Source organism: Perna viridis, chromosome 12, assembly GCF_037379345.1.
Source record: "Perna viridis isolate PV_CMFRI_1.1 ecotype Kerala chromosome 12, ASM3737934v1, whole genome shotgun sequence".
Classification (NCBI taxonomy): domain Eukaryota; kingdom Metazoa; phylum Mollusca; class Bivalvia; order Mytilida; family Mytilidae; genus Perna; species Perna viridis.
The window spans coordinates 37581123-37596001 of NC_142456.1; the positions used below are offsets into that span (position 1 = coordinate 37581123).

A 14879-nucleotide genomic window follows, 5' to 3' on the forward strand; every position below is an offset into this window, starting at 1 on the left:
TTTTCATTTTTTCCTTACTTTTAAACACATTTACACCTGAAGTAAGAAAGGTATGTAACACCTGCACTAGATAACACATTTTCTTCTGAAAATAAGGATCTAATACTGCAATATACAGGAGCAATGCTCACATATAACCCCAAAATATCAATGAAAATTCAAATTTAAATTTGCATCTCGCATTCAAAGCCAATTTTTCCAGAGAACTCCCTGTATGCAGGATAATGAACCATACATGCCCCTTCAATTGAGATAAGGAAAGGTCATTTACAAAAATTACATTATGAGCCAATTATAGTATTTCTATGAAGTCTTACCAATGATCATTTTTATGGGCATTCTGGCCCATTGTCCATAACATATGCTATGTCACATAAGTGTACCCAAACCCTCTCCTGAAGTGATCCCTAAGACTATATCAATACAAAAGGAACCTAAATGATTTAGATGTTTTGAGTGACACATTCTACTATCATGTAAGGACTAACTACATGTTGACTTCCAATAAGACTTGTATAAATTACTTGTGCTTAGAAACAATTAAATGAGTTGGTAATCCTGCAACCCTTGATGTATTTAAAAATGTACCTAGAGGCATAACAGAGAGATGTACAAACAAGCCACTTTACCTTCAGCCAAACACACTGACTGAACATTCATGTGTATGCTTCTATATGTAGCTATAAACTAAGAAAAACATGGTCTGTTTAAGGTTAACCTACCTTCCATAACACAATTTATTGGGATTTTCATATGAAATGCCACTAAACCATCTAAACAGACATATATTTAGGCCCAACCATAACTATACTTACGAACACATTCCGTTCCATTGAATCCCTCATAACCAGCAACACACTGACAATTGCCACTGTTATAGTACCAAGTCCCTGTACTACGACACAGCAATGTAGCTTTACTTTCCATCACTGAATTGGCCACACAAACACCTTCTCTCTCTTCCAATGCTTGTGGACTACTTCCTGTTGGAGTCTCCATAAAGAATGCATAATTCATAGTCACATTAGGGCATTTGATATAATAGACTTTGACAGATATCAGTGAAACACATGCTCCGGTGTCTTGGAAAGCTAAATATAGCCCTCCCAATCCTTTATTTAGAGCTATTTCTTGTTTCTCAAAGTTTAACTTAATTTCTTCACCTTGACCTTCATACAAATAATTTGCAGCAATAACATCAACTTTAGTATAAGTTGTACTGTCCCATGAAGGCATACCCTCATTAGCGAAGTCACTATCTGCTTCATAATAATACAGATGGAATGTTTCTTTACACTGCTGTAGTGAACTGGGGTCCGAATGACGAACACATTTTCTCATAGAGAATTCTATTTCTACAGTAATACTGTTGGCTTTGCCTCGATTTATAAATGGAGTCCTTAGCCAGTTATCCACTCCAACACTACTGACAGCACATGAGGCATAAATTCTAATGGGTGAACCATCTCGTGTGTAGCTCCCTTCACGCCACTGAAAGTACAAAAAAAACATAGTTTTACAATGAACATTTACTTTTTTCTTGTATTAGAAGAAATTATTCATATTTGGATTCATTCTTATGACTGATTATAAAGACCAAAACATCTTATTTTCAGCATCTCCTTACTAATTTTTAACAACTACAATGTTAATGTTCAGGGATGCAGAGTTGTTTAATTCAACATTTTAAAATTTCTACAAACGATTCATCTGTTGACAAACTTATTAGGTATTGAGTGACGTTTGTTAGAAAAGTTAAAATGTCCTTCCATGGCAGTTCATTTGGGTCATTCAAGCAGGGGGAGGCTAATTTATCCCAGCCATGAAAGTCATCATTGTATGCCATGTAAAATAAAGTCACAGCACCTAAATACATGTAACTAATTACATCAAACAGATGATCTTTGAAGTTCTTACAGTACAGATATATAATTATTTCAACTAAAACTCTAACATGTTACATTATTTTGAACAGCCATTTAGACAGCGTTTTTAATTACCATCACATTCAACTTCCATTACCATGACAATGTTTTAAATTATTCCACAGCGGAAATTTATCTACATTTGAATGTTTCCTATACAATGCTGCCATAGTCAGTAGGTCCTTTATTAATCCCTTGTACAATTAGCTGATAGTATTCTACATGGTTTATTTGACAAACAACAATCTCCCGAATTGATAACTAATGCAAATTTCTACCATATTTTTTTCCATTTCTTGGGACTGTTTCTGAACTATCAAATGGAAGCATGAAAAATTATACTGAAAGGGGTTTAAGATAATGGTTCTACCACAATAAAATTAAGGAAAGGTTGGATATGGCACCAATTCTCAATGACCAGTAGTGCTTTTGGTCTGTTTTTTTTTTATTATTTATACAAAATACAGTATTAAAGATTCACACTAAATAATATTATCTTCTTGTAATTCATGTACATGTAATTCATTTGCAAAGCAAGAAAATTCTTGTAATCAGAAGAAAATATTGACAGGCACTAAAATTTGAATATGCTACAAAATTCCTTAAAAGGGTAATAAAAGTTTTGCATTTGAAGGTGTTGAAAAATATCATTCTATATAAACACTGGTTGTTCACTGTATTGTCACTGTAAATACAGTTCAGTAAATTCTAATCTCTTCACCAAATTTACTAAACACACAACAGCATCTGTAACCAAAAGAAATTATTAATTTCTTTACATATTGGAACTGGTACCCTTTAGTTCCAGACAAAGGCCACTTTTACAGGTAGAAAGATGGGTAAACATCCAAGAGATTTACCTGTTACACCTGGCAGGTATCCCAGATGAAAATCAGATAACAACCAGACTGGTCATTTACAGGGATGTTTACACTGGAGATTAGAATCAACACAGAATGGATATATATATACTGTCCATGGGCAAAAAGGTGACGATGTCCCAGTCACCAGCCCTTATATCAATAGAAAATCCAGTGGTCCACTGACAAAAAGATTAATTGATTCAGTCCCAGCATTAGAGTCAATGACTATACAGTAGAAAAATGTCTTGTGGCAAATACTTAACTTATCTTAGGCAGTGGTTCTCCAATACAATGTGATTTAACTAAAAAAATTGAGAATATGGACATCGAACATGTATAAGCTATCTATCTGCATGACATAAAATTGGCTTCCACAGGCCCAGAATTTGTACTTTAATACATTCAATAAAAACAAGCACTACCTAACTTTTTGAACTATTAAAAGGTAAGTTAGATGCAAGTTGGGTCAACTAATGACAACTTTGTAAGACCAGAACTTTATTTAGCTTCGAATTTGACCACAGAAGGTAGAACATCAAAAGAGAAGGACCTCACACAGCTCCAAAGAACTTGATATTCATAGACAATAACAACACTGGTTGAAATTCAATGATGATTTCTACCATAATAACTCAGCTTTCTACCAATGATTATAATCTTGTTAAGATGATAGATGCACAACACTTGGAGTAAAGGCAGCCAGTAAAATTCTTCTCTTTACAAACTGTTGACAGCTAAGAAATCAATCTCTGACTTACTTAAGACTTTCTATCAAACAGATATTGTTAGATTTTGTATGCACAGCAGCATTACAAAAAAAAAAACAGTATAAAATTTGACAGACAAATGCTGTTATAATTTAAATTCTATAGCAATGTATACAATTCATTTTTTTCTTGACAGTTGATTTGTGAGATGCATTGGTAATTTGTTTTATAATCTCTGGTTGGAGAAGATAATGCTATTCATAGTGGTTTAGATACTATTAAAAGGTCTTCTGATAAGTTAAGTGAGAGAAATCTTTTCTGTGAATTTTAAGACAGAGCAATGTAACCAACAGAGTTTTCCATGGATACAAATAAAAGAAAATTACTGGAAAATTTACAACTCTAGAGTTTGAAGCACAAGGAAATTATACATGAACATTATACATCTGTAAAATAAGTAAGAATATCAAGCAAAATGATTTTCTTTTTTGTCTCAGATTTGTAAATTCCATTCATGAACTGCATCTGTTGCTGTGATGAAATTTCCAGTATTTGAACAGCTATGCCAATGTATGACTTCAAATCTTTATAGCAGTATAAAAACTGACAATTTCATGCAGATTATTCATCAGCAGAATTCCAAAGAAGATTACATGCCAACAAGACAATAAATATTTTTTACTGCTATTCAATATTATCTAATTTAATTAAGTCTACCTGCCCAAGGAGAATTTTTTTCCTCTAAATGCTATGAATTCTCCCATATATATTTCATACTGGTGCAGAAATTGCTGATTAAAGCTACAAAACCTATCCAATGCACATCAAATATAGCTGTACTGAGTCAAGTTATGGACCAATCTGAGCTCAATGCTTTTTCATTGCTGTTTTATGGAAATCTATTGAAAAATTTATAACCTCACCCAAATTGTATTTATTTTTTTCTGTAATGTGTATGCAATAATGAAAGCAAAAAAAATCTCACTGACAGAATGTTTTGAATGATTTGGTAATTTACATGCATATGAGTTACTTCCCTTTGAAATCAACAAATGTTTGTAGATCTGTATCAGTATTCATTATAAAGTCATCCTTAGTAACATGAACACTTCAGTCTTAATAAATCCTAAGTATTTATAAACAAAAACAGGATTAGAAAAACCAGGATCAAATAACTTAAGTTAAAAACTTGGTGATGTAAAACTTGGTGATGTAAATATCAAAAGTTTGAAATAACAGTGTAAATATCCCTTTCATTGGTGATACATCAATCATTATTTTTACTTAGGTAATGATTAGTCAGGTTTATATTTGGATATGAATTTAAATGTCATTTTCCCTCATATTTCAGGAATTTGACAATCACCATATGTATCCCCAGAAGAAATGAAATACAAAATAGTTAGATTCAACTCATCTTCAACAAAATTGTCTCAGTCTTTATGTAATAAAACCAGCCAAAACATTCATTTTTTTGTTTTTAAATTACAATAAAAAAACAAATAATAGTAACATAAAATATGGAAATTCAATGCAAATGGAGGAAAACCAAACTAATTCAAAATTCCAACCCTACAAAGTTTTGATAAGAGATTACACAGTCCAGGTTTTATCTTTTTGTTCAATAATCCCCTGCAAGGCACATAGACTAGGCCCAGAAAACTGTACAACAAAGTAAAAATCTATCCTTTCGCCACCGGTTAAAAATCAATTTTTTACTTTCTTCTTGATACAATATTGACACAAGGATAAGTAAATGTGTGTATAGATTTTAATGCTATAATAATTACATTCATCTAAATGAAAGAAAAATGTTTCTATTACAGCTCAATAATACCGGCCCGTGTGTATCATTGTTTGGATAGAGATTCATAATGGGAATCCACTCAATTCAACTGATTGCCTTTTTATTGACACAAAATCACCACAGGAATCCATCCTACAAAAGGCTAGAATTATCTCATAATTTTAACCACAGATTTCAGATTTCTTCCAAATTTAATGAGACATTATAAAATTAAAAATTTAAAATTGCAAATCAAATTGTAGCCAAAATTATAAACTACCCCAACACTGCAAATCATGGAACCGTATTTTAAAGAATTATATTTTAACAAAAACTTTCTCCAAATTGATAGTAAACACACAATCCAACAAAGACACTTCAATATATGTTTTCTCATATCAAATCACATACAATGCTGCAAATTTATAATAGTAATATTATTCTCAGTCTGCAGCACATAATCATGTCTTAAATTGTTCAACAAACCGTTACGTTACAAATTGCAACAAAGAATTCTTTGTCTGATTTTTTTTCCTTAAAAATTTCTTCATTTGGTTATATTTTTTTTTTATGGGATTGTATAGACTGGGATCTTCCATGGCTGTCAAGTATATCAGATGGGGAAAAAAAATTTTGAAGACTCACATGTATCATTCCAGAAAAATTATATTTCAATTATGTTTCAACTTGAAGTATATTGTACATATTCTTTTCAAGGTTCTAGCAAGTTGTAAACATACAGTATATATATATATATAGGTAATTGGTTGCCTATATGAACAGGAGTGAACTGCTGTTTTTTTAATTTTTTCAAAGAAGGTCCACAAAAAATCACTTTATTTAACAAAAACATAATAACATCTATTGGCAATGACCTTTGTTCTATTCATCCATCTTACAAAATGACAGAAAAATTCACTTGATTTCTAGATTTTGTATCACTGCCAGAATAAACAGAAAACAAATGAACCAAAATTTCCAATATTGTTTTCCTCTCGATAATGCAGCTGAGAAGATGAGAAAATATTGTACAATTATTGCATTCTAGTCTTTTATTTGCCAACACAACTACCCACAAATACAAAGCATATTGCTAAAGGCTCCCGAATCAACCCTGATGCAAACTTAACAAGAAATTATAGCATAGCTGTCAACACATCACAAATGAAATTCACTTAATTTGCCGCCTGATTAAACCTTCAGGTTTCCCATATTTTTCAGGGCCTCGGGATCAAACGACTCCAGTTCTGTTTAAGATTAATTCATTAAAATGACTCAACTTAATTTTGCTGCTTGTCCTATTTAGGTTTGATCAAGTGAAGTAGACTGGTATTAGGGCAAAATGTCACAGCAGTAACCATCATGCAATTCTCTCATTTTTTACCTTTAATGCAAGTAGGTGTTACCCTAAAATGTAATAGCTTCTTAAGTAGAAATTCTACATACAACAAAATTCTTTTACCTAAGAGTCTATCCAATCAACCATATATACAGAGCTATGATCAAATGTTACAAGGGAGCCAAGAAATGTTCAGTGATAACATTCAGAATTAACACCTAGGAGTTAAAAGCTAAAAGGAATCAAAACTTTCAAGTGATAACAAAATTTAACTTGTTCAATTTTCAGGTGAATAGCCAGACAACTCTGAGAGTGAAAATTCCATCATTTTTTTTTTTTTTTTCATTCTTTTTTTTTCACCAAAGTGAGATTTCCATACTGATATCAACAGTCCCAAGAACTCAGTTTTTACCTAAACTGTAATGTACTTGTCACCTTAGTTATACGATTTACATTAACAAAGGTTCAAACTGTAGAAATCATGGTTCAAACAAATTTAACAAAATCTTCCAGTACTTTCATAATAGCATAAAAAGATCAATTCAAAAGAAAACAACTCGATTTAATATGACCTTACACAACTAACTGGTACTTCAGTACAACAAAACATCTGTCTACACATAGGTCATAATTACAATGGTAAGGTCAAAAGGCAAACCCATTTCCTATTCAAACTATAGTCTTAAGTTACAGACAAAATTTATCATATTTCAAAATTTAAGAGAAATATTTTAAATTGTGCAAGACCATTGAAGATAAGGGTTAATAATGAAATGCTATCAGATTCAGTTTATTGGTAGAAACACTTTCATCTGACATGAACTACTGGCAAGATGATGGATGGAGTTCAGACTCTCACTACTGAAAATTGTGAAGGCATGCTGAAACCTATCATGATGAGAAAAAAGAAGTTTTGAAAATTTTATTAGGTATTAAAGCAATAAAACACGTATTTTGTTGTCTTTATGTTCCTTCATTGATTTTTAACCTAGAAATTATGTAACACTGAAGAAATCAATTCCAAAGATCAATCTTCCAGGAAAAACAAAAAGTTTTATATGAAATATTATTCAATAGGCTTGAATCTGACCTACATCACAACGGAAGGATGCAAAAAAATATTCCAGGGGAAAGTCATATTACCAACATTGATTGAAGAAATAGAATTCCAGTACAATGACAAAATGACTATGAAGGTACTTATAACTTGTGGATATCAATTTTTGAGGTTTGTCAAGAATTTTTCAAATTTGTGGGTTCCCTATAAGCTGTCTGTTTTCAAGCTTAATATAACATACTGATTGGTAGCTCAGCAAACAACAAGATTTTGTTAAGTGCAGAAGTTTATTCTATTCAATATGAGATTTAAATTAAAAAGTGTGCCTACAATGAATAGTGAGAAAATGAAAGTTACAGTAAGAAAAGAACTACAAGTATAGCAAAGCTACCACAGTGACCCCACCCAACAATCAATTCCTACATATACAAGCTACCACAGTGACCCCACCCCAAGTCATCAATTCCTACATGTACAAGCTACCACAGTGACCCCACCCCAAGTCATCAATTCCTACATGTACAAGCTACCACAGTGACCCCACCCCAAGTCATCAATTCCTACATATACAAGCTTAAACTGACCCCCCCAAGTCAGCAATTCCTACATATACAAACTACCACAGTGACCCCAACCCAGGTCACCAATTCCTACATGTACAAGCTACCACAGTGACCCCACCCCAAGTCATCAATTCCTACATATACAAGCTACCACAGTGACCCCATCCCAGTTATCAATTCCTACATATACAAGCTAAAACTGTCACCCCACCCCAGGTCATCAATTCCTACATGTACAAGCTACCACAGTGACCCCACCCCAAGTCATCAATTCCTACATATACAAGCTTAAACTGACCCCCCCAAGTCAGCAATTCCTACATATACAAACTACCACAGTGACCCCAACCCAGGTCACCAATTCCTACAAGTACAAGCTACCACAGTGACCCCACCCCAGGTCATCAATTCCTACATGTACAAGCTACCACAGTGACCCCACCCCAAGTCATCAATTCCTACATATACAAGCTACCACAGTGACCCCCATCCAAGTTATCAATTCCTACATATACAAGCTAAAACTGTCACCCCACCCCAGGTCATCAATTCCTACATGTACAAGCTACCACAGTGACCCCACCCAACAATCAATTCCTACATATACAAGCTACCACAGTGACCCCACCCCAAGTCATCAATTCCTACATGTACAAGCTACCACAGTGACCCCACCCCAAGTCATCAATTCCTACATATACAAGCTTAAACTGACCCCCCCCCCAAGTCAGCAATTCCTACATATACAAACTACCACAGTGACCCCAACCCAGGTCACCAATTCCTACATGTACAAGCTACCACAGTGACCCCACCCCAAGTCATCAATTCCTACATATACAAGCTACCACAGTGACCCCATCCCAGTTATCAATTCCTACATATACAAGCTAAAACTGTCACCCCACCCCAGGTCATCAATTCCTACATGTACAAGCTACCACAGTGACCCCACCCCAAGTCATCAATTCCTACATGTACAAGCTACCACAGTGACCCCACCCCAAGTCATCAATTCCTACATGTACAAGCTACCACAGTGACCCCACCCCAAGTCATCAATTCCTACATATACAAGCTTAAACTGACCCCCCCCCAAGTCAGCAATTCCTACATATACAAACTACCACAGTGACCCCAACCCAGGTCACCAATTCCTACAAGTACAAGCTACCACAGTGACCCCACCCCAGGTCATCAATTCCTACATGTACAAGCTACCACAGTGACCCCACCCCAAGTCATCAATTCCTACATATACAAGCTACCACAGTGACCCCCATCCAAGTTATCAATTCCTACATATACAAGCTAAAACTGTCACCCCACCCCAGGTCATCAATTCCTACATGTACAAGCTACCACAGTGACCCCACCCCAAGTCATCAATTCCTACATATACAAGCTACCACAGTGACCCCCATCCCAGTTATCAATTCCTACATATACAAGCTAAAACTGTCACCCTACCCCAAGTCATCAATTTGTACATGTACAAACTACCACAGTGACCCCAACCCAGGTCACCAATTCCTACATGTACAAGCTACCACAGTGACCCCACCCCAGGTCATCAATTCCTACATGTACAAGCTACCACAGTGACCCCACCCCAAGTCATCAATTCCTACATATACAAGCTACCACAGTGACCCCATCCCAGTTACCAATTCCTACATATACAAGCGCCCCGTGCAGGTCCGGGTGTTAAAAGAATAGGCCTGCAGCAGCGCTAAGCTTGTTGTATAAGGCGACTAAATAGTGCTCAGAAACCTAGCCGGGGGCTAGGCGCTCTGCCCACAGAGCAACTGGGATGTGTACCCCAGGTGGTGGAATGGGGTACCCCTGGCGTGTTACATGCTGGGGTTGTCAGGCTATAATACGGAAAACCTGACCGCAAACCATAGTGGTGCACCGTGTTGGGAAAGATGCCACGTTCCTCGCACGTTAAAGAACCCTGCTGTGGTATTCGATAGGAGTAGGAACCTTTGCGCTCCACCACAGGAGGCTAAATTGCCCGACCTTACCCATCCCCCTTTTTCTAGTGGCAATCAAAATTTGTCGACCCTATTATCCTTGTGGCCCATCCTTTTTTTTTCATTTCATTTTATCATCCATTTCATGTTCATGGTCTGAATATAGCTGAAATATTGCTGCTCGGACGTTAAACCCCAACAAACAAACAAACATACATATACAAGCTAAAACTGTGACCTACCCCAAGTCACCAATTCCTATATGTACAAGCTACCACAGTGACCCCACCCCAAGTCATCAATTCTTACAAGTATATGTTTAAGTACCACAGTGACCACATCCCCACAATCAATGCCTACATGCATATGTGACCCCACTCCATCCCCACAATCAATGCCTATATGCATATGTGACCCCACCCCATCCCCACCATCAGTGCCTACATGTATAACTACCACAGTGACCTGTTATCAATTAATAATCAATTTTTAACATTCAGCAGAGAAATATTATTAAACACAAACTTTATCTAACTTGCCAAATTTTCCAAATGTATCATATACGACATGAACATAAAATAATTCCGCTGTTTAGCAGGCACCGATGCACTTAAAATTGAGCAAAGCCTTAAGTTCAAATTGCATCACACCAAAAAAAAACTAATCTTAAAGAGACAAATACAGACACTAACTGAACAAGACAAATGCCTCTTTGTCAAACAACATCCAAAAAATTGCAGCTGAAGATTTATATCCCTACAACCAAATTCCCTGGGAAGATTTTAATTCCGCAGCTCCACAAAATAATTAATTTTAACGTGAATGATTATGCAACATTAAAGCCATTAGTGTTTCTACATGATCTGTTAATCAAGCCAGTGACATCAGAAAAATGAACTCACTCGTGTTTTTTAATGGCAAGCTGTAAATTATATTCTGTAAAAATTTTTGAATTTTTTTTCTTTTCTACACTTCTCTTACCACATTACGTTCATCTAAATATACACTTTAAGACATTTTTTTTTTTTTTTTATTAGTTAATAAAAGTTAGTATTTCATCTTTCATTTTAGCAAGTAAAACAGTTAACGTCATAGGGAGTTTGTCTCCTGTTGGTTAAATGACCGGGAGCACTACCTGATAAACTACCTAAGGCAGTAAACTGGACAATTTCACTAATTACAATACTGCAGAATTTTTAAAACTACTAGAAAAATTGATTTCTAATTATTTTTTTAATTATTATTTTTATTGAAATATTACCCGAGATATGTGCGTGCTCTGAATTTACTTATATTGACAGTCATGGTGAAGATACTGCTCTATAAGCTGATATTCAACAGTAATAGGATGAAATAAGAAGAATTTGAATAAAGATCAGAGGCGGAAAACAAGCAAATCTTTTCAAAGACATAAATTAACTTAACATTTAACACGTTTCGTCCATGCATATCATTTACTTAATCCTGTATAGAGATGAAAATTCTGATTAAATATTTCAATTTGTTACACCATTTCATAAATCTTGCATTTTATTTAGATATCAAGTTGCATTGCAATTTCTTACCAATGTAATTTTTTTTTAAATCTGAAATTCCAAACACTCTAGCAAAGACACCATTAGTCAAACAAAAAGATTCTCACAGATCATAAGATAACACAGAACCATGCTGTGCCCAGCCCTAGTCCGCCCTAATAATCAACTTAAACATGGGGCAACCATCAAATCCATCAAATATTTCACCTGATTATATTAATATATTGTCAATTATAACCAAATACATTGATAACAGGGGCTTCCTCCCTCATCCAAATTCCTGACCTCTTGTGACCTTTGTGAGGTCATTTGGGGTCCTTATCACACCTACAGAAGATAATTAATCATCTCCCAGGTAGGACAGGAGACAAATTTGTTAAATTACAGATAGATTATCATATATGATTGGATATATAAATATTTGTTTTGAAGCTTAGTAACCTGAACTCTTCTATCATAAACTATTTGGCCAGGACGTAAACTGTCCCTTCTCTGGCCAGTTGCAGTAAAGCTGTTCACCTTTAAACAACAAGTACAGTGTTCATTCCAGAAAATTGCAAAAGGGGGCCACTAAAGGGGGCCACTGGCCCCCTTGACAGCATAAAAGGGGGTTGTTTTCAGAAAAAAAGGGGGCAATATGGCAGTATTTTAAAGGGTCATTTTCAAATAACAGGAAAGATTCAACCAACAAAAAAGTTAACCTCAAGTTTGTATACCCTTTATAGTCTCATTTTAAGTGAAATGAATAAAAAGAAATACTAGTATATGTTGTTTTTTTTGTCATGGCTTTGTGTTGATTCAAATTGAAATTCAATATGATGTTGCAGCTCCACTCAAAATCTTTCTGTTCTTATCAGGATCATATCCAACCCCAGCCCAGGCCCACGGACAATGAACAGTTTCATCTTCACTCGAAATTCTTGAACCTAGGTTCGCCAGCTGTGCTCATTTGTTTTCAATCAGTCGGCTGATCTGAATTTAACTTGGTCCTGTCAAGTTATCTTGAGGTCAGTGTCATTCCTGATCCTTCTAACTTGTGCCAAGTCGCCAAGTCTACTGAGGACAATGCTAGCACTGACAGGATAACAACCAATATTGTGATCCAATAAATGTCTCTGAACAGTTTTAGTATGAAATATGCACTTGGTGTCCAGAATTCAAACCTTTAACATAGCAACTGTGAGAATGCATATTCTCACAGTGAAATTCATGCATTAAATATCAACAATAGTTACATTATCTTTAATCAGCCTACAGAGCAAAATTAATATATCTGCCCTGGCATATGAAACAACTTGCATATTACATATTAAGATCATCCAGAACTCCATTTACAAGACCACCAACCCCGTTACTCAGCAATTAGCAAGATTTATTGCAGACATACAGACAATAAAAATTATCATAGATAAAAAAATATTTTGTGTAATGGAACTGGGTAAGGGACATAATCAGACATATTTGCACTTGAAAGTGAAAAAAAAACATAACAAAGATAAAGAATTGTTTTATATTGATAAAACTGAGATACTCCATTAAAAAGATTAGCACTGGAAATAAAAAAATTCTTACCTTATTATTTTAATTTGCATAATTTGTATTAGATAAGCCACACTGTCATGCAAGTTTGCACTGGAAGTGAAGAATCTGCCTGGCCATGAATGTCAATAACAAACATACTGACACCCATAGATACAAGGCAGAAAATCATTTCTACTTAACCAATTAGGCATGTATATTCTCTGCCAATATGTTTCTCTTCAACGGAAAAATATTTCACTAAAGTTACATAATAAACTTATGACATGTTTAAAGCATACTTTACTTTTCAAACAATAAAGTGAAGTTGCTTGTAGATTAATACCAGATCCAACAGATTAATACAACTTTGTTCCTAATTATGACAAATTTAATCACTGCATGGTTCTAGAAATGTAATGCTTTCTACAACAGAATCTGGCAAGAAAAATTACTTCTCAACATGCAAAACTAGCAAATGTAAAACTTCACACGAAATGGAAATTCTAGTGCTCTTATATTGTAGCTACATGTATATAGCAAAAATGTACATTTGTAAGTGTAATATAGCACACACTTTAAATTCTACTCTTTAGATATGCATTCAAATAAGATTCTGTGCTGGTTTGAGAAACATTTCAAGATGATATGTTCTTAGGAGTTATACTGTACATATATAAATATCATTCCATTCCAATTTATTGATATGACCTTTTCCTAAATTCTACAGAAACATTATATAAAAATCTGATGGAAAAACACATTAATCATAGTCAATCAAGAGTTTCCTCATGGGAGACAACTCCTAAAGCAAAAAGATATGATGTATCATACCTCAAGGGAGACAACTCCTAATGCAAAAGATATGATGTATCATAAATTGAAGTCCAATTTAACAAATATAACTGATTACTGCAAAAAAGGGTAATTATCAGCGTTTTTTACGTCAATGAAAAATGGCATTTTTTTGGTCATATATCCTAGGAGAAGACGATCACCAATGAAAACAAAAAACATAAAAAATATTAAAATAGATCTTGATCCATAGATCATTACAACATAGATTGACAAGCCACATTTTTTTTTGTGTTGAGCCTTAGGGAAAACAAAAAACAAAGAATACTAATTTCCCTATCAAATATGAATGATTAGACGATTAAAATTACATGACTTAAACCCAGTTCACCAACAAGATTCAAGAAATAGATATATGTATCAGTAATTCTAAACCTTTTTTGTAATGGGAATTGAACAAAATGATGAAAATGAATGGGAGCTAATTCACCCAAATTAAAGACAGAATAAAAACAACAAAATACCACCAACTGACTGACTTATGTACCACAGTGGTCCCTAACAAAAACATAGAAACCAGTCTAAAACAAACCCTAAATAAACAGCAAACCAGTTTAAACAATACTACATTTCATCTTAAGTCCATTAATTTCATTTCCAGTCTAATTAAACCTGTGTTACAAAACACCTGCCTAAGCAAACATTTCCTTTCCCGGTAGTCCAGAACAGGATTACATTAGACAGGTTTTACTGTAGCCATTTCATGTACAACAATGCCAAGCTCAGCCATCACATTATGACTCAGCACAAAAAAT

General features: G+C 34.5%; 1 protein-coding gene across 6 annotated transcripts in view; it reads right to left on the reverse strand.

Annotated features, from left to right (window-relative positions):
- Positions 1–14879, reverse strand: part of LOC148602197 (ephrin type-A receptor 4-like) — an 87782-nt gene that overhangs the window by 48654 nt on the left and 24249 nt on the right. For all 6 annotated transcript variants that reach the window (XM_088555327.1, XM_088555324.1, XM_088555326.1 and 3 more), the window contains one exon: positions 816–1491. In XM_088555327.1, the coding sequence (XP_088411453.1) occupies positions 816–1491 (676 nt within the window). The remainder of the gene's footprint in view (positions 1–815; positions 1492–14879) is intronic.